Source organism: Panulirus ornatus, chromosome 6 (genome assembly GCF_036320965.1).
Source record: "Panulirus ornatus isolate Po-2019 chromosome 6, ASM3632096v1, whole genome shotgun sequence".
In the NCBI taxonomy this organism is placed as follows: Eukaryota; Metazoa; Arthropoda; class Malacostraca; order Decapoda; family Palinuridae; genus Panulirus; species Panulirus ornatus.
Genome location: NC_092229.1, coordinates 40,787,648 through 40,809,497, shown reverse-complemented (window position 1 = coordinate 40,809,497; position 21,850 = coordinate 40,787,648). Strand labels below are relative to the sequence as shown.

The window sequence follows — 21,850 nt, the reverse complement described above, 5'->3', positions numbered from 1 at the left end:
ATATTCCGTGGGTTTCCAAATACTGAGAGGCGCCATATACTAAGGAGATCCATTTACTAACAGGTTCCTTATACTGAGGGGTTCCATATACTGAAGAGTTCCATATACTGAGAAGTTCCATATACTGAGGTGTTCCATACACTGGGAGGTTCCATACACTGAAGGGTTCCATATAATAAGGGGTTTCAGATACAGGGGGCTCCATATACTGAGAGGTTCCATATACTGAAAGGTTCCATATACTAAGGGGTTTCCTATACTGAGGGGTTCTATATACTGAGGGGTTCCTTATACTGAGGGATTCCATATACCGAGGTTTCATATACTGACGGGTTCCAAATGCTGGCGGTTTCATATACTGAGGTGTTCCATAAACTGTGAGGTTCCATATACTAAGAGGTTCCACATAGTGAGGGGTTCCATATACTGCGGGGTTCTATGTAGAGAGGGGTTCCATAAATTGAGAGGTTTCTTATACTGAGGGGTTCTATATAAAGAAAGGTTCCATATACCGAGAGGTTCCATGTGCTGAGGCGTTCTATATACAGAGGGGTTTCATATACTGAGGGGTTTCTTATATTGAGGGGTTCTATATAGAGGAAGGTTATATATACTGAGGGGTTCCATATACTGAGGGGTTCTATATACAGAAGGGTTGTATATAGAGGGGTTCCATATAATGAAGGGTTTCATACACAGAGGGGTTCCATATACTGAGGGGTTCTATATACAGAGGGGTTCTATATACAAAGGGGTTCTATATACAGAGGGGTTCTATATACAGAGGGGTTTTATATACAGAGGGGTTCCATTGTTAAAGTTTGATTTGTCTCTGGGAATTTAATGAAATTTAATTATAGCACTAAAGTCTCGGTCACAATCGCTTAACTTTCGACCATCATGACTAGGATCGTCTCGTGCTCTAACACCACACGCAGAATGGCGGCTCCTCAAGGACGATGTTTCAGCCCCACGTTACCTGGTCGCACACCAGGTGTCACATGGAACATATAAAGCATACCAGCGAATTACGTTGATGACTTCATGGGAAAGGTAACACAAATGCTTTGGAATGATAGTTTAACCCTCTGAGGTATAACATCAACACCAAGAGCGCAGTTGACTACACTGTAAAAAATATTTCTTTTTTTTTGTTCCTGGTTCATGCTATTTTTTTTTCATTGATTATATCTTAAAAAGTATAGAAAATGGCTATTATTCCCTTGAAACTTTGCTTTTGTGATCAGGACAGTGATATCTCAAGAATTTGGCGGAACCCACTGACCACTCAAGCAACTGCTACTTCTGCATGGTGGACCCTTCCAAACGTCGGACTGGCAAGACTGCACCTATCACGTACCTGGACCTTCCATCATCCATCGCCCCGGTGCCACACTGCCTCGAGCTCCCCGTATCCATTCCTCCGGAGAGAGAGAGAGAGAGAGAGAGAGAGAGAGAGAGAGAGAGAGAGAGAGAGAGAGAGAGAGAGAGAGAGAGAGAGAGAGAGAGAGAGAGAGAGAGAGAGAGAGAGAGAGAGTGCAGCCGTCGTCAGAACCGACCAGCAAGTCAGACGGGAAGACGCTGTAGATCTAGATTACAATTTCAGAGTTGAAGCTGAGGAGAGAACCCCATGCTACCCCAGGCAAAAAGACCTCAATGACTTTATCAGAGATCTTGGTCTCACAAAGTCCGATGCCGAGCTTTGGAAGTCTGAGTCTGAGCAGTGGAACTTGTTGGATGAAAGTGGGCATATCGCAGGTTTTTCCAGCTTCATCAACTGTCAAGATGGGCTCTGCTTCTGCCACAATGTAATCAGTTTATTCGAGGTAATCGGAATGGTCTGTAACCCGAACGAGTGGCCCTCTTTATTGAAAGCCTCTGGCTCACTCGGTGCACCCCAAAGAAGAATACAACAGTATGATGGGTACAGTTGGGAGTTCATCGGAGACTTCAAAATGGTAGTATTACTATTGGGTCTCCAAGGCGGTTTTACCAACAGCCAAGCTTCCCCACTATCTTTTGCCTTTGAGACTGGCCACAGCGGACCGAATTCTCTATGTGGATGAACAATGTCAAATGGAAGCCACTGGTGGACCCCCCAAAGGTGTTGATGTCACTACTGCACATAAAAGCAGGCCTTATGAAACAATTTGTGACAGCTCTAGATGAGGAGTCTGCAGCCTTCAAGTGCCTTCAAGACTTTCTCCCTAAGCTGTCTGAGGCAAAGGTCAAAGCTGGTGTCTTCGTCGGACCACAGATAAAGACCCTTGAGTGCAAGGAATTATCCAAGAAGCTCACTAGGAAGGAGAAAGTAGCTTGGTACAGCTTTGTCGCAGTGGTGTGGAGCTTCCTGGGCAATTACAAGACCGAAAACTATGCGGAGCTAGTTGAGACTATGGTGAAGAATTACGGCAAAATGGGTAGCAGGATGTCCCTCAAAGTCCATATCCTTGACGCTCATCTTGATCAACTCAAGGAGAACATGGGAGCGTATTCGGAGGAACAAGGCAAGCGCTTCCACCAGGATATACTGGACTTTGAGTGCCACGAACGAGAACATGAAGGGGGATTATATTTGTGTTTTGATTCGTGAAAGTGATTTAAAGTACAATCGTAAATCTCGAAAAACTGCTTGCTTCTAAATCTTTTGTGATCACTTTTGTTTAACATTAGTGAAAATACATGTTAATTTTGTTTCATATGTTGTTGATTTTCTAGCTTTATGTGAATAGATATGTGCCAATTCGCCCGTTGTCATATTGGAAATAGGTAAATTTCACTGCCCTGGTCACGAAAGCAAAGTTTGATGTGAATAATAGCCTTTTTCTCTACTTTTTACGCATAAACAATTAGGAAATAGCTTACTATCCAGGAAGAAAAATTTGTTACTCAGTGTAACAACTTTCTTTTATGCATAACAATACTTCTATCGTGCTATTGTGCACAGTAATAGCCAGTTAAATACTTGACTGTCTGCGTACAATAACAACACTGGTAGATGATAACTCACAGTACTATAATTATCGGTTTCGCACGAGAATTTTACCCACTGCGTACGATACTCTCATCTTTGGAATACGACAATGCCTCCATCTTCTACGTCCACCTCTCGTGCACATATGAAAGATTACCTTGCAAGTCTCCAGTATATCAGGGTTGTTGAGCTGGAGGGGAATGTGTGTCATCAAGACCCGAGGGCTTTCCTCGGAAGCGGCCAACTTTAGGTATACTCCGTCGTCGACGCTGTTGTCTGGAAACAACTCTCGATATCTTCTTATGGCAACACTTGTTTGATCCTCGGGGTCAGCAGGCAACACGATGTCCTAGTGGAAAATTTGATGCGGAAGTTCTCTAGATTGATAAATACAGAAAATATAATCAGCTGAATCAGCCTTGTAAAGAAGAGTATTATTTAAATATTATGACTTGAAACATAAACCAAAACACGTAGGTTTGGGATAAGAAACCAGCCCTAGACATTGAGGGTAATGTTCGTCATTTCTCGCGTTAGCGAGGCAGCGCCCCACAGACCTTTCCAAGGTTTACCCCGACCGTTTCACATGCCCTGGTTTAGTCCACTGACAGTATGTCGACCCCTGTATACCACATCGTTCCAATTCATGCTGTCCCATGCATACCTTTCACCCTCCTGCATGTTCAGGCACCGATCATTTGAAATCCTGCCATCTCCAGTTTGGTTTTTCCCTTTCTCACGTTCCTAACGCGGGAAATAGCGAATAGTGTGAAAGAAAGAATATATATATATATATATATATATATATATATATATATATATATATATATATATATATATATATATATAGAGAGAGAGAGAGAGAGAGAGAGAGAGAGAGAGAGAGAGAGAGAGAGAGAGAGAGAGAGAGGATGTGTGGTAAAGGATGTGTGGATCAGATCAGATTTGCTTTGAAGAATGTTTGTGAGAAATACTTAGAAAAGCAAATGGATTTGTATGTAGCATTTATGGGTCTGGAGAAGGCATATGATAGATGCTCTGTGGAAGGTATTAAGAACATATGGTGTGGGAGGCAAGTTGTTAGAAGCAGTGAAAAGTTTTTATCGAGGATGTAAGGCATGTGTACGTGTAGGAAGAGAGGAAAGTGATTGGTTCTCAGTGAATATAGGTTTGCGGCAGGGGTGTGTGATGTCTCCATGGTTGTTTGATATGTATATGGATGAGGTTGTTAGGGAGGTGAATGCAAGAGTTTTGGAAAGGGGGGCAAGTATGCAGTCTGTTGTGGATGAGAGAGCTTGGGAAGTGAGTCAGTTGTTGTTCGCTGATGATACAGCGCTGGATGCTGATTCATGTGAGAAACTGCAGAAGCTGGTGACTGAGTTTGGTAAAGTGTGTGAAAGAAGAAAGTTGAGAGTAAATGTGAATAAGAGCAAGGTTATTAGGTACAGTAGGGTTGAGGGTAAAGTCAATTGGGAGGTAAGTTTGAATGGAGAAAAACTGGAGGAAGTGAAGTGTTTTAGATATCTGGGAGTGGATTTGGCTGCGGATGGAACCATGAAAACGGAAGTGAGTCATAGGGTGGGGGAGGGGGCAAAAATTTTGGGAGCGTTGAAGAATGGGGGCAAAAATTCTGGGAGCGTTGAAGAATGTGTGGAAGTCGAGAACTTTATCTCGGAAAGCAAAAATGGGTATGTTTGAAGGAATAGTGGTTCCAACAATGTTGTATGGTTGCGAGTTGTGCGGAGGAGGGTGGATGTGCTGGAAATGAGATGTTTGAGGACAATATGTGGTGTGAGGTGGTTTGATCGAGTAAGTAATAATAGGGTAAGAGAGATGTGCGGTAATAAAAAGAGTGTGGTTGAGAGAGCAAAAGACGGTGTTTTGAAATGGTTGGTCACATGGAGAGAATGAGTGAGGAGAGATTGACAAAGAGGATATGTGTGTCAGAGGTGGAGGGAACGAGGAGAAGTGGGAGACCCAATTGGAGGTGGAGGGATGGAGTGAAAAAGATTTTGAGTGATCGGGGCCTGAACATTCAGGAGGGTGAAAGGCGTGCAAGGAATAGAGTGAATTGGAACGATGTGGTTTACCGGGGTCGACGTGCTGTCAGTGGATTGAACTAGGGTATGTGAAGTGTCGGGGTAAACCATGGAAAGTTCTGTGGGGCCTGTGTGGAAAGGGAGCTGTGATTTCGGTGCATTATTACATGACAGCTAGAGACTAGGTGTGAACGAATGTGGCCTTTATTGTCTTTTCCTAGCTCTACCTCGCACACGAGGGGGAGGGGATTGTTATTTGTTGTGTGGCGGGGTGGCGATGGGAATTAATAAGGGCAGACAGTATGAGTTATGTACATGTGTATATATGTAAAGGTCTGTGTGTGTATATATATGTATACGTTGAGATGTATATGTAAGTATAGTTGCGTGTGTGGACGTGTATGTATATACATGTGTATGTGGGTGGGTTGGCCATTCTTTCGTCTCCTTGCGCAACCTTGCTAACGCGGGAGACAGCGACAAAGCAAAATAAAATAAATAAACACACACACACACACACACACACACACACACACATATAGGGGATAGGGCATTAAGAATACTTCCCACGTATTCCCTGCGTGTCGTAGAAGGCGACTAAAAGGGGAGGGAGCGGGGGGCTGGAAATCCTCCGCTCTCGTTTTTTTCTAATTTTCCAAAAGAAGGAACAGAGGGGGCCAGGTGAGGATATTCCAAAAAAGGCCCAGTCCTCTGTTCTTAACGCTACCTCGCTGACGCGGGAAATGGCGAATAGTTTAAAAGAAAAAAAAAGATATATATATATATATATATATATATATATATATATATATATATATATATATATATATATATATATATATATATATATATATATATATATATATATATATATATATATTTCTTCTTTTCTTTCAAACTATTCGCCATTTCCCGCATTAGCGAGGTAGCGTTAAGAACAGAGGACTGGGCCTTGAGGGAATACCCTCACCTGGCCCAATTCTCTGTTCCTTCTTTTGGAAAATTAAAAAAAAAAACGAGAGGGGAGGATTTCCAGCCCCCCGCTCCCTCCCTTTTTAGTCGCCTTCTACGACACGCAGGGAATACGTGGGAAGTATTCTTTCTCCCCTATCCCCAGGGATACATATATATATATATATATATATATATATATATATATATACACATATATACACATGTACATAATTCATACTTGCTGCCTTTATTCATTCCCGTCGCCACCCCGCCACACATGAAATGACACTCCCCTTCCCCCGCACGCGCGCGAGGTAGCGCTAGAAAAAGACAACAAAGGCCGCATTCGTTCACGCTCAGTCTCTAGCTGTCATGTATAATGCACCGAAACCACAGCTCCCTTTCCATATCCAGGCCTCACAAAACTTTCCATGGATTATCCCAGACGCTTTACATGCCCTGGTTCAATCCATTGACAGCACGTAGACCCTGGTATACCACATCGTTCCAATTCACTCAATTCCCTGCACGCCTTTTACCCTCCTGCATATTTAGGCTCCGATCGCTCAAAATTTTTTTCACCCATCCTTCCACCTCGAATTTGGTCTCCCACTTCTCGTTCCCTCCACCTCTGACACATATGTCCTCTTTGTCAATCTTTTCTCACTCATTCTCTCCATGCGACCAAACCATTTCAATACACCCACTTCCCACACATCTCTCTTACCCTTTCATTACTTACTCGATCAAACCACCTCACACCACATATTGTCCTCAAACATCTCATTTCCAACACATCCACCCTCCTCCGCACAACCCAATCTATAGCCCACGCCTCCCAACCATATAAAATTGCTGGAACCTCTATTCCTTCAAACATACCCATTTTTGCTTTCCGAGATGATGTTCTCGCCTTCCATACATTCTTCAACGCTCCCAGAATCTTCGCCCTCTCCCCCACTCTGTGATTCATTTCCGCTTCTATGGTTCCATCCGCTGCCAAATCCACTCCCAGATATCTAAAACACTTCACTTCCTCCAGTTTTTCTCCATTCAAACTTACCTCCCAGTTGACTTGTCCCTCAACCTTACTGTACCTAATAACCTTGCTCTTATTAGCATTTACTCTCAGCTTGCTTCTTTCACACACACTTTATTAAACTCAGTCACCAACTTTTGCAATTTCTCACCCGAATCAGCCACGCTTCTCATGCCACAAGCATCTTTTGTGCAGGTCATCACTGCTTCCTAAATACATCAAATTCCTCCACTCCCCTTACGTCCTTTGCTCTCACATTTTTTTCATATATATATATATATATATATATATATATATATATATATATATATATATATATATATATATATTTTTTTTTTTATACTTTGTCGCTGTCTCCCGCGTTTGCGAGGTAGCGCAAGGAAACAGACGAAAGAAATGGCCCAACCCCCCCCCATACACATGTATATACATACGTCCACACACGCAAATATACATACCTACACAGCTTTCCATGGTTTACCCCAGACGCTTCACATGCCTTGATTCAATCCACTGACAGCACGTCAACCCCGGTATACCACATCGCTCCAATTCACTCTATTCCTTGCCCTCCTTTCACCCTCCTGCATGTTCAGGCCCCGATCACACAAAATCTTTTTCACTCCATCTTTCCACCTCCAATTTGGTCTCCCTCTTCTCCTCGTTCCCTCCACCTCCGACACATATATCCTCTTGGTCAATCTTTCCTCACTCATTCTCTCCATGTGCCCAAAGCACTTCAAAACACCCTCTTCTGCTCTCATAACCGCGCTCTTTTTATTTCCACACATCTCTCTTACCCTTACATTACTTACTCGATCAAACCACCTCACACCACACATTGTCGTCAAACATCTCATTTCCAGCACATCCACCCTCCTGCGCACAACTCTATCCATAGCCCACGCCTCGCAACCATACAACATTGTTGGAACCACTATTCCTTCAAACATACCCATTTTTGCTTTCCGAGATAATGTTCTCGACTTCCAAACATTCTTCAAGGCTCCCAGGAATTTTCGCCCCCTCCCCCACCCTATGATTCACTTCCGCTTCCATGGTTCCATCCGCTGCCAGATCCACTCCCAGATATCTAAAACACTTTACTTCCTCCAGTTTTTCTCCATTCAAACTTACCTCCCAGTTGACTTGACCCTCAACCCTACTGTACCTAATTACCTTGCTCTTATTCACATTTACTCTTAACTTTCTTCTTTCACACACTTTACCAAACTCAGTCACCAGCTTCTGCAGTTTCTCACATGAATCAGCTACCAGCGCTGTATCATCAGCGAACAACTGAGTCACTTCCCATAGGGATTGGTTCTCAGTGAATGTAGGTTTGCGGCAGGGGTGTGTGATGTCTCCATGGTTGTTTAATTTGTTTATGGATGGGGTTGTTAGGGAGGTGAATGCAAGAGTTTTGGAAAGAGGGGCAAGTATGAAGTCTGTTGGGGATGAGAGAGCTTGGGAAGTGAGTCAGTTGTTGTTCTCTGATGATACAGCGCTGGTGGCTGATTCATGTGAGAAACTGCAGAAGCTGGTGACTGAGTTTGGTAAAGTGTGTGAAAGAAGAAAGTTAAGAGTAAATGTGAATAAGAGCAAGGTTATTAGGTACAGTAGGGTTGAGGGTCAAGTCAATTGGGAGGTGAGTTTGAATGGAGAAAAACTGGAGGAAGTGAAGTGTTTTAGATATCTGGGAGTGGATCTGGCAGCGGATGGAACCATGGAAGCGGAAGTGAATCATAGGGTGGGGGAGGGGGCGAAAATCCTGGGAGCCTTGAAGAATGTGTGGAAGTCGAGAACATTATCTCGGAAAGCAAAAATGGGTATGTTTGAAGGAATAGTGGGTCCAACAATGTTGTATGGTTGCGAGACGTGGGCTATGGATAGAGTTGTGCGCAGGAGGATGGATGTGCTGGAAATGAGATGTTTGAGGACAATGTGTGGTGTGAGGTGGTTTGATCGAGTAAGTAACGTAAGGGTAAGAGAGATGTGTGGAAATAAAAAGAGCGTGGTTGAGAGAGCAGAAGAGGGTGTTTTGAAATGGTTTGGGCACATGGAGAGAAGGAGTGAGGAAAGATTGACCAAGAGGATATATGTGTCGGAGGTGGAGGGAACGAGGAGAAGAGGGAGACCAAATTGGAGGTGGAAAGATGGAGTGAAAAAGATTTTGTGTGATCGGGGCCTGAACATGCAGGAGGGTGAAATAAGGGCAAGGAATAGAGTGAATTGGAGCGATGTGGTATACCGGGGTTGACGTGCTGTCAGTGGATTGAATCGGGGCATGTGAAGCGTCTGGGGTAAACCATGGAAAGCTGTGTAGGTATGTATATTTTGCGTGTGTGGACGTATGTATATACATGTGCATGGGGGTGGGTTGGGCCATTTCTTTCGTCTGTTTCCTTGCGCTACCTCGCAAACGCGGGAGACAACGACAAAAAAAAAAAAAAATATATATATATATATATATATATATATATATATATATATATATATATGTATATATATATATATTCATCTTCTATTATACTTTGTCGCTGTCTCCCACGTTAGCGTGGTAGCGCAAGGAAGCAGGCGAAAGAATGGCCCAACCCACCCACATACACATGTATTTACATACACGTACATATACACACCTATACATCTCAACGTATATATATATATATATATATATATTTCTTTTTTTTTTCTTTTTTCTTTTATACTTTGTCGCTGTCTCCCGCGTTTGCGAGGTAGCGCAAGGAAACAGACGAAAGAAATGGCCCAACCCCCCCCCCCCCATACACATGTATATACATACGTCCACACACGCAAAAATACATACCTACACAGCTTTCCATGGTTTACCCCAGACGCTTCACATGCCTTGATTCAGTCCACTGACAGCACGTCAACCCCGGTATACCACATCGCTCCAATTCACTCTATTCCTTGCCCTCCTTTCACCCTCCTGCATGTTCAGGCCCCGATCACACAAAATCTTTTTCACTCCATCTTTCCACCTCCAATTTGGTCTCCCTCTTCTCCTCGTTCCCTCCACCTCCGACACATATATCCTCTTGGTCAATCTTTCCTCACTCATTCTCTCCATGTGCCCAAACCACTTCAAAACACCCTCTTCTGCTCTCTCAACCACGCTCTTTTTATTTCCACACATCTCTCTTACCCTTACGTTACTCACTCGATCAAACCACCTCACACCACACATTGTCCTCAAACATCTCATTTCCAGCACATCCATTCTCCTGCGCACAACTCTATCCATAGCCCACGCCTCGCAACCATACAACATTGTTGGAACCACTATTCCTTCAAACATACCCATTTTTGCTTTCCGAGATAATGTTCTCGACTTCCACACATTCTTCAAGGCTCCCAGGATTTTCGCCCCCTCCCCCACCCTATGATCCACTTCCGCTTCCATGGTTCCATCCGCTGCCAGATCCACTCCCAGATATCTAAAACACTTCACTTCCTCCAGTTTTTTTCCATTCAAACTCACCTCCCAATTGACTTGACCCTCAACCCTACTGTACCTAATAACCTTGCTCTTATTCACATTTACTCTTAACTTTCTTCTTCCACACACTTTACCAAACTCAGTCACCAGCTTCTGCAGTTTCTCACATGAATCAGCCACCAGCGCTGTATCATCAGCGAACAACAACTGACTCACTTCCCAAGCTCTCTCATCCCCAACAGACTTCATACTTGCCCCTCTTTCCAAAACTCTTGCATTTACCTCCCTAACAACCCCATCCATAAACAAATTAAACAACCATGGAGACATCACACACCCCTGCCGCAAACCTACATTCACTGAGAACCAATCACTTTCCTCTCTTCCTACACGTACACATGCCTTACATCCTCGATAAAAACTTTTCACTGCTTCTAACAACTTTCCTCCCACACCATATATTCTTAATACCTTCCACAGAGCATCTCTATCAACTCTATCATATGCCTTCTCCAGATCCATAAATGCTACATACAAATCCATTTGCTTTTCTAAGTATTTCTCACATACATTCTTCAAAGCAAACACCTGATCCACACATCCTCTACCACTTCTGAAACCACACTGCTCTTCCCCAATCTGATGCTCCGTACATGCCTTCACCCTCTCAATCAATACCCTCCCATATAATTTACCAGGAATACTCAACAAACTTATACCTCTGTAATTTGAGCACTCACTCTTATCCCCTTTGCCTTTGTACAATGGCACTATGCACGCATTCCGCCAATCCTCAGGCACCTCACCATGAGTCATACATACATTAAATAACCTTACCAACCAGTCAACAATACAGTCACCCCCTTTTTTAATAAATTCCACTGCAATACCATCCAAACCTGCTGCCTTGCCGGCTTTCATCTTCCGCAAAGCTTTTACTACCTCTTCTCTGTTTACCAAATCATTTTCCCTAACCCTCTCACTTTGCACACCACCTCGACCAAAACACCCTATATCTGCCACTCTGTCATCAGACACATTCAACAAACCTTCAAAATACTCATTCCATCTCCTTCTCACATCACCACTACTTGTTATCACCTCCCCATTTACGCCCTTCACTGAAGTTCCCATTTGCTCCCTTGTCTTACGCACCCTATTTACCTCCTTCCAGAACATCTTTTTATTCTCCCTAAAATTTACTGATAGTCTCTCACCCCAACTCTCATTTGCCCTTTTTTTCACCTCTTGCACCTTTCTCTTGACCTCCTGTCTCTTTCTTTTATACTTCTCCCACTCAATTGCATTTTTTCCCTGCAAAAATCGTCCAAATGCCTCTCTCTTCTCTTTCACTAATACTCTTACTTCTTCATCCCACCACTCACTACCCTTTCTAAACAGCCCACCTCCCACTCTTCTCATGCCACAAGCATCTTTTGCGCAATCCATCACTGATTCCCTAAATACATCCCATTCCTCCCCCACTCCCCTTACTTCCATTGTTCTCACCTTTTTCCATTCTGTACACAGTCTCTCCTGGTACTTCCCCACACAGGTCTCCTTCCCAAGCTCACTTACTCTCACCACCTTCTTCACCCCAACATTCACTCCTCTTTTCTGAAAACCCATACTAATCTTCACCTTAGCCTCCACAAGATAATGATCAGACATCCCTCCAGTTGCACCTCTCAGCACATTAACATCCAAAAGTCTCTCTTTCGCACGCCTGTCAATTAACACGTAATCCAATAACGCTCTCTGGCCATCTCTCCTACTTACATAAGTATACTTATGTATATCTCGCTTTTTAAACCAGGTATTCCCAATCATCAGTCCTTTTTCAGCACATAAATCTACAAGCTCTTCACCATTTCCATTTACAACACTGAACACCCCATGCATACCAATTATTCCCTCAACTGCCACATTACTCACCTTTGCATTCAAATCACCCATCACTATAACCCGGTCTCGTGCATCAAAACCGCTAACACACTCATTTAGCTGCTCCCAAAACACTTGCCTCTCATGATCTTTCTTCTCATGCCCAGGTGCATATGCACCAATAATCACCCACCTCTCTCCATCAACTTTCAATTTTACCCATATTAATCGAGAATTTACTTTCTTACATTCTATCACATACTCCCACAACTCCTGTTTCAGGAGTATTGCTACTCCTTCCCTTGCTCTTGTCCTCTCACTAACCCCTGACTTCACTCCCCAGACATTTCCAAACCACTCTTCCCCTTTACCCTTGAGCTTCGTTTCACTCAGAGCCAAAACATCCAGGTTCCTTTCCTCAAACATACTACCTATCTCTCCTTTTTTCACATCTTGGTTACATCCAACACATTTAGGCACCCACTTGAGCCTCGAGGAGGATGAGCACTCCCCGCGTGATCCTTCTTCTGTTCCCATTTTAGAAAGTTAATACAAGGAGGGGAGGATTTCCGGCCCCCGCTCCCGTCCCCTCTAGTCGCTTTCTACGACACGCGAGGAATACGTGGGGAAGTATTCTTTCACCCCTATCCCAGGGATAATTATACATATATATATACACACACACACACACACACACACGCACACACACACACACACACACCCACACACAACATATACATATGAAAAATGTAAGAAAAACAATTTAGAAAACAAACTTTTAGCTTGAAATGAATGAAAAAATGAACGTCACATAATGGTTCCACCTCTGGCTAGGAAAAGGAAATGTACATTTTTTTTTTACACAAACGTCCCTAAGAGTTCTCATCAATTTCACCACTGAAACAATAAGCTTCAATGGGTTAGCTACAATTTCTCCAACTTCACTATTTTCTTGTCAAAACACCATGTGAAATTATCCTCAGTAAAAACAACTAAAAAACCTTTTTCTTCCCTTTTTTAAAAAATTCTGGGGAAGTCTGTCTCGATAAAACTGCGCGAGGCGACGCGAAAAGTGACACAATCACTGCAAAATTTCTTTGCCTCCTCCAAGCGTGTTTTTAGGGAATAATTCCGGGTTGCTGAAGAGCTGTTTTAAAGGGAACACAGCGGCCATACGAGGATATATTCGCTATTTTCCCCCGGTTAGCGAGGTTTGCGTTAAGAACAGAGGCTGGGCCTTTGGGGGGGGTACCCCACCTGGAAATTTTTCTTGTTCTTATATATATAAATTTTTAAAAAAAATATATAATTTATAAATATATATTAATATATTATAATATTTTAATTTATATATATAATTATAATATATAATATAAATTTTTTTTTTTTATTTTTTTGTCCCCCCCCCTGCCCCCCCCCCGGTGGGGAGGTAGCGCAGGAAAAGAAAAAAGGCCCACCCCCCCCCTACCATGTATAAAACACCCCCACACCCCTTTACAACCCCCCCCCAACTTTTCCCTGGTTTACCCCCGACGCTCCCAAAGCCCCGGTTTAATCCATTTAAAACAGTCACCCCGGGATACCAATGTCCATTTCCCTTTTTCTTGCCCCCTTTTACCCCCCTGCTGTTTGCCCCCATCACCCAAAAACTTTTACCCTCTTCCCCTCCAATTTGGCTCCCCTTCTCCCCCTTCCCTCCACCTTGCAATATTCCCCTTGGGCAATCTTTTCCCACCCTTCTCTCCATGTGCCAAAACATTTTAAAAAAACCCCCCTCTGTTTTTCAACCCTCTTTTATTTCCCACTTTTTTTACCCTTTTATTACTTATCGATCCAAAAAAACCCCCACACCCCTTTTAATTCCAGCACATCCACCTCCCGCACAACTCTATCATGGCCCACGCCTCGCAAAACCCTTTAAAATTGTTGGAACCACTTTCTTCAAACTTTCCCCTTTTTGCTTTTTTAAAAATAAGTTCTCGACTTTCCCCATTCTTTAAGCTCCCCGAAAATTTTCCCCCCCCCCACCTATGATTCACTTCCGCTTCCAGGTTCCTCCCCCTGCCAGATCCACTCCAGATATCAAAAAACACTTACTTCCCCCCATTTTTTCTCATTCAAACTACCTCCCAGTTGATTTAAACCCCCCAACCCTACTGACCTAATTACTTCTTTTAAATCCCATTTCTCTAACTCTTCTTTCACACACTTTACCAACTCAGCCCACCAGCTCTGCAGTTTTCACATGAATCAGCTACGCGCTGTATCACAGCGAACAACTAAAGTCCTTCCCATAGGTTTGGGTTCTCAGTGAATGTAGTTTGCGGCAGGGGTGTGTGATGTCTCCATGGTTGTTTAATTTTTTTTATGGATGGGGTTGTTAGGGAGGTGAATGCAAGAGTTTTGGAAAGAGGGGGAAGTATGAAGTCTGTTGGGGAAAGAGAGAGCGGGAAGTGAGTCCCTTTTTTGTTCTCTGATGATACAGCGCTGGTGGCGGGTTTATGTGAGAAACTGCAGAAGCTGGTGACTGAGTTTGGTAAAGTGTGTGAAAGAAGAAAGTTAAGAGTAAATGTGAATAAGAGCAAGTTATTAAAGGGACAGTAGGGTTTGAGTCAAGTCATTTGGGAGGTGAGTTTGAATGGAGAAAAACTGGAGGAAGTGAAGTGTTTTAGATTTTCTGGATTTTGGGTCCTGGGAGCGGATGGAACCATGGGAAACGGAAGTGAATCATAGGGTGGGGTAGGGGCGAAAATCCAGGGAGCCTTTGAAAAATGTGTGGAAGTGAAACATTATCTCGAAAGCAAAAATGGGTATGTTTGAAGGAATAGTGGTCCAACAATGTTGTATGGTTGCGAGACGTGGGCTTGGAAAGATTTTTGCGCAGGGGGATGGATGTGCTGGAAATGAGTGTTTGAGGACAATGTGTGGTGTGAGGTGGTTTGATCGAGTAAGTAAAGGAAAAAGGGGAAGAGAGATGTGTGGAAATAAAAGAGCGTGTTGAGAGAGCAGAAGAGGGTGTTTGAAATGGTTGGGCACATGGAGAGAAGGAGTGAGGAAAGATTGACCAAGAGGATATATGTGTCGGAGGTGGAGGGAACGAGGAGAAGAGGAGACCAAATTGGAGTGGAAAGATGGAGTGAAAAAGATTTTGTGTGATCGGGGCCTGAACATGCAGGAGGGGGAAATAAGGGCAAGGAATAGAGTGAAAATTTGGGGCGATTTTGGTATACCGGGGTTTTTCGTGCGTCAGTGGATTGAATCGGGGGAGTGAAGCGTCTGGGGTAAACCATGGAAGCTGTGTAGGTATGTATATTTTGCGTGTGGGACGTATGTATATACATGTGCATGGGGGTGGGTTGGCCATTTCTTTCGTCTGTTTCCTTTGCGCTACCTCGCAAACGCGGGAGACAACGACAAAAAAAAAAAAAAATTTTATATATATAAAATATATATATATATATATATATAAAAATATTATATATTTTTATATTCTCTTCTATTATACTTTGTCGCTGTCTCCCACGTTAGCGTGGTAGCGCAAGGAAGCAGGCGAAAGAATGGCCCAACCCACCCACATACACATGTATTTACATACACTACATATACACACCTATACATCTCAACGTATAAAATATAAAAATATATAATATTTCTTTTTTTTTTTCTTTTTTCTTTTATACTTTGTCGCTGTCCCCGCGTTTGCGAGGTAGCGCTAGGAAACAGACGAAAGAAATGGCCCCCAACCCCCCCCCCCCATAACACAGTATATACAACTTTCCCCCCACCCCAAAAAATACATACCACACAGCTTTCCATTTACCCCAGACCTTTACATGCCTTGATTCAGTCCACTGACAGCACGTCAAACCCCGGTATACCCCATCGCTCCAATTCACTCTATTCCTTGCCTCCTTTCACCCTCCTGCATTTTTCAGGCCCCGATCACACAAAATCTTTTTCACTCCATCTTTCCACCTCCAATTTGGTCTCCCTCTTCTCCTCGTTCCCTCCACCTCCGACACATATATCCTCTTGGTCAATCTTTCCTCACTCATTCTCTCCATGTGCCCAAACCACTTCAAAACACCCTCTTCTGCTCTCTCAACCACGCTCTTTTTATTTCCACACATCTCTCTTACCCTTACGTTACTCACTCGATCAAACCACCTCACACCACACATTGTCCTCAAACATCTCATTTCCAGCACATCCATTCTCCTGCGCACAACTCTATCCATAGCCCACGCCTCGCAACCATACAACATTGTTGGAACCACTATTCCTTCAAACATACCCATTTTTGCTTTCCGAGATAATGTTCTCGACTTCCACACATTCTTCAAGGCTCCCAGGATTTTCGCCCCCTCCCCCACCCTATGATCCACTTCCGCTTCCATGGTTCCATCCGCTGCCAGATCCACTCCCAGATATCTAAAACACTTCACTTCCTCCAGTTTTTTCCATTCAAACTCACCTCCCAATTGACTTGACCCTCAACCCTACTGTACCTAATAACCTTGCTCTTATTCACATTTACTCTTAACTTTCTTCTTCCACACACTTTACCAAACTCAGTCACCAGCTTCTGCAGTTTCTCACATGAATCAGCCACCAGCGCTGTATCATCAGCGAACAACAACTGACTCACTTCCCAAGCTCTCTCATCCCCAACAGACTTCATACTTGCCCCTCTTTCCAAAACTCTTGCATTCACCTCCCTAACAACCCCATCCATAAACAAATTAAACAACCATGGAGACATCACACACCCCTGCCGCAAACCTACATTCACTGAGAACCAATCACTTTCCTCTCTTCCTACACGTACACATGCCTTACATCCTCGATAAAAACTTTTACTGCTTCTAACAACTTTCCTCCCACACCATATATTCTTAATACCTTCCACAGAGCATCTCTATCAACTCTATCATATGCCTTCTCCAGATCCATAAATGCTACATACAAATCCATTTGCTTTTCTAAGTATTTCTCACATACATTCTTCAAAGCAAACACCTGATCCACACATCCTCTACCACTTCTGAAACCACACTGCTCTTCCCCAATCTGATGCTCCGTACATGCCTTCACCCTCTCAATCAATACCCTCCCATATAATTTACCAGGAATACTCAACAAACTTATACCTCTGTAATTTGAGCACTCACTCTTATCTTATATATATATATATATATATATATATATATATATATATATATATATATATATATATATATATATATATATATATATATATATATATAGCTACCTCGCTAATGCGGGAAATGGCGAATAGTTTGAAAGAAAAAAGATATATATATATATTTATATATATATATATATATATATATATTTTTTTTTTTTTTTTTATACTTTGTCGCTGTCTCCCGCGTTTGCGAGGTAGCGCAAGGAAACAGACGAAAGAAATGGCCCAACCCCCCCCCATACACATGTACATACACACGTCCACACACGCAAATATACATACCTACACAGCTTTCCATGGTTTACCCCGGACGCTTCACATGCCTTGATTCAATCCACTGACAGCACGTCAACCCCTGTATACCACATCGCTCCAATTCACTCTATTCCTTGCCCTCCTTTCACCCTCCTGCATGTTCAGGCCCCGATCACACAAAATCCTTTTCACTCCATCTTTCCACCTCCAATTTGGTCTCCCTCTTCTCCTCGTTCCCTCCACCTCCGACACATATATCCTCTTGGTCAATCTTTCCTCACTCATTCTCTCCATGTGCCCAAACCATTTCAAAACACCCTCTTCTGCTCTCTCAACCACGCTCTTTTTATTTCCACACATCTCTCTTACCCTTACGTTACTTACTCGATCAAACCACCTCACACCACACATTGTCCTCAAACATCTCATTTCCAGCACATCCATCCTCCTGCGCACAACTCTATCCATAGCCCACGCCTCGCAACCATACAACATTGTTGGAACTACTATTCCTTCAAACATACCCATTTTTGCTTTCCGGGATAATGTTCTCGACTTCCACACATTTTTCAAGGCTCCCAAAATTTTCGCCCCCTCCCCCACCCTATGATCCACTTCCGCTTCCATGGTTCCATCCGCTGACAGATCCACTCCCAGATATCTAAAACACTTCACTTCCTCCAGTTTTTCTCCATTCAAACTCACCTCCCAATTGACTTGACCCTCAACCCTACTGTACCTAATAACCTTGCTCTTATTCACATTTACTCTTAACTTTCTTCTTCCACACACTTTACCAAACTCCGTCACCAGCTTCTGCAGTTTCTCACATGAATCCGCCACCAGCGCTGTATCATCAGCGAACAACAACTGACTCACTTCCCAAGCTCTCTCATCCCCAACAGACTTCATACTTGCCCCTCTTTCCAAGACTCTTGCATTTACCTCCCTAACAACCCCATCCATAAACAAATTAAACAACCATGGAGACATCACACACCCCTGCCGCAAACCTACATTCACTGAGAACCAATCACTTTCCTCTCTTCCTACACGTACACATGCCTTACATCCTCGATAAAAACTTTTCACTGCTTCTAACAACTTGCCTCCCACACCATATATTCTTAATACCTTCCACAGAGCATCTCTATCAACTCTATCATATGCCTTCTCCAGATCCATAAATGCTACATACAAATCCATTTGCTTTTCTAAGTATTTCTCACATACATTCTTCAAAGCAAACACCTGATCCACACATCCTCTACCACTTCTGAAACCACACTGCTCTTCCCCAATCTGATGCTCTGTACATGCCTTCACCCTCTCAATCAATACCCTCCCATATAATTTACCAGGAATACTCAACAAACTTATACCTCTGTAATTTGAGCACTCACTCTTATCCCCTTTGCCTTTGTACAATGGCACTATGCACGCATTCCGCCAATCCTCAGGCACCTCACCATGAGTCATACATACATTAAATAACCTTACCAACCAGTCAACAATACAGTCACCCCCTTTTTTAATAAATTCCACTGCAATACCATCCAAACCTGCTGCCTTGCCGGCTTTCATCTTCCGCAAAGCTTTTACTACCTCTTCTCTGTTTACCAAATCATTTTCCCTAACCCTCTCACTTTGCACACCACCTCGACCCAAACACCCTATATCTGCCACTCTGTCATCAGACCCATTCAACAAACCTTCAAAATACTCATTCCATCTCCTTCTCACATCACCACTACTTGTTATCACCTCCCCATTTACGCCCTTCACTGAAGTTCCCATTTGCTCCCTTGTCTTACGCACCCTATTTACCTCCTTCCAGAACATCTTTTTATTCTCCCTAAAATTTACTGATAGTCTCTCACCCCAACTCTCATTTGCCCTTTTTTTCACCTCTTGCACCTTTCTCTTGACCTCCTGTCTCTTTCTTTTATACTTCTCCCACTCAATTGCATTTTTTCCCTGCAAAAATCGTCCAAATGCCTCTCTCTTCTCTTTCACTAATACTCTTACTTCTTCATCCCACCACTCACTACCCTTTCTAAACAGCCCACCTCCCACTCTTCTCATGCCACAAGCATCTTTTGCGCAATCCATCACTGATTCCCTAAATACATCCCATTCCTCCCCCACTCCCCTTACTTCCATTGTTCTCACCTTTTTCCATTCTGTACACAGTCTCTCCTGATACTTCTTCACACAGGTCTCCTTCCCAAGCTCACTTTCTCTCACCACCTTCTTCACCCCAACATTCACTCTTCTTTTCTGAAAACCCATACTAATCTTCACCTTAGCCTCCACAAGATAATGATCAGACATCCCTCCAGTTGCACCTCTCAGCACATTGACATCCAAAAGTCTCTCTTTCGCACGCCTGTCAATTAACACGTAATCCAATAACGCTCTCTGGCCATCTCTCCTACTTACATAAGTATACTTATGTATATCTCGCTTTTTAAACCAGGTATTCCCAATCATCAGTCCTTTTTCAGCACATAAATCTACAAGCTCTTCACCATTTCCATTTACAACACTGAACACCCCATGCATACCAATTATACCCTCAACTGCCACATTACTCACCTTTGCATTCAAATCACCCATCACTATAACCCGGTCTCGTGCATCAAAACCGCTAACACACTCATTTAGCTGCTCCCAAAACACTTGCCTCTCATGATCTTTCTTCTCATGCCCAGGTGCATATGCACCAATAATCACCCACCTCTCTCCATCAACTTTCAATTTTACCCATATTAATCGAGAATTTACTTTCTTACATTCTATCACATACTCCCACAACTCCTGTTTCAGGAGTATTGCTACTTCTTCCCTTGCTCTTGTCCTCTCACTAACCCCTGACTTCACTCCCCAGACATTTCCAAACCACTCTTCCCCTTTACCCTTGAGCTTCGTTTCACTCAGAGCCAAAACATCCAGGTTCCTTTCCTCAAACATACTACCTATCTCTCCTTTTTTCACATCTTGGTTACATCCACACACATTTAGGCACCCCACTCTGAGCCTTCGAGGAGGATGAGCACTCCCCGCGTGACTCCTTCTTCTGTTTCCCATTTTAGAAAGTTAATACAAGGAGGGGAGGATTTCCGGCCCCCCGCTCCCGTCCCCTCTAGTCGCTTTCTACGACACGCGAGGAATACGTGGGAAGTATTCTTTCACCCCTATCCCCAGGGATAATATACATATATATATACACACACACACACACACACACACGCACACACACACACACACACACACACACACACACACATATACATATGAAAAATGTAAGAAACAATTTAGAAAACAAACTTTTAGCTTGAAATGAATGAAAAAATGAACGTCACATAATGGTTCCACCTCTGGCTATGGAAAAGGAAATGTACAATTTATTCACACAAACGTCAATAGCAGTTCTCATCAATTTCACCACTGAATCAATAAGCTTCAATGTCTAAGCTACATTTTTCTCCAACTTCACTATTTTCTTGTCAAAACACCATGCATGAAATCTATCACTCCAGTAACACAACTATAAACATTTACTTCCCCTTTAAAAAGTTCTGGGGAAGTCTGTCTCGATACACTGCGGCGAGGCGACGCGACGCTGACACAATCACTGTCACAATATCACTTCTGCCTCCTTCCAAGCGTTGTTTCAGGGAATAATTCCGGGTTGCTGAAGACAGCCATGTTGAGGAAGCACAGCGGCCACTACGAGGATACTATTCGCTATTTCCCGCGATAGCGAGGTAGCGTTAAGAACAGAGGACTGGGCCTTTGAGGGAATATCCTCACCTGGACCTCTTCTCTGTTCCTTATATATATATATATATATATATATATATATATATATATATATATATATATATATATATATATATATATATATATATATATATATATATATGCACAGTCATATACATATATACACATGTACATAATTCATACTGTCTGCCCTTATTCATTCCCGTCACCACCCCGCCACACATGAAATAACATCCCCCTTCCCCCG

General features: G+C 43.0%; 1 protein-coding gene across 1 annotated transcript in view; it reads right to left on the bottom strand.

Annotated features, from left to right (window-relative positions):
• The window catches only part of LOC139749161 (sulfotransferase 1E1-like), a 68,639-nt gene that overhangs the window by 4,885 nt on the left and 41,904 nt on the right, over nt 1–21,850 (bottom strand). The window contains exon 3 of the mRNA XM_071662813.1: nt 3,132–3,323. Coding sequence (XP_071518914.1) covers nt 3,132–3,323 — 192 coding nt within the window. The remainder of the gene's footprint in view (nt 1–3,131; nt 3,324–21,850) is intronic.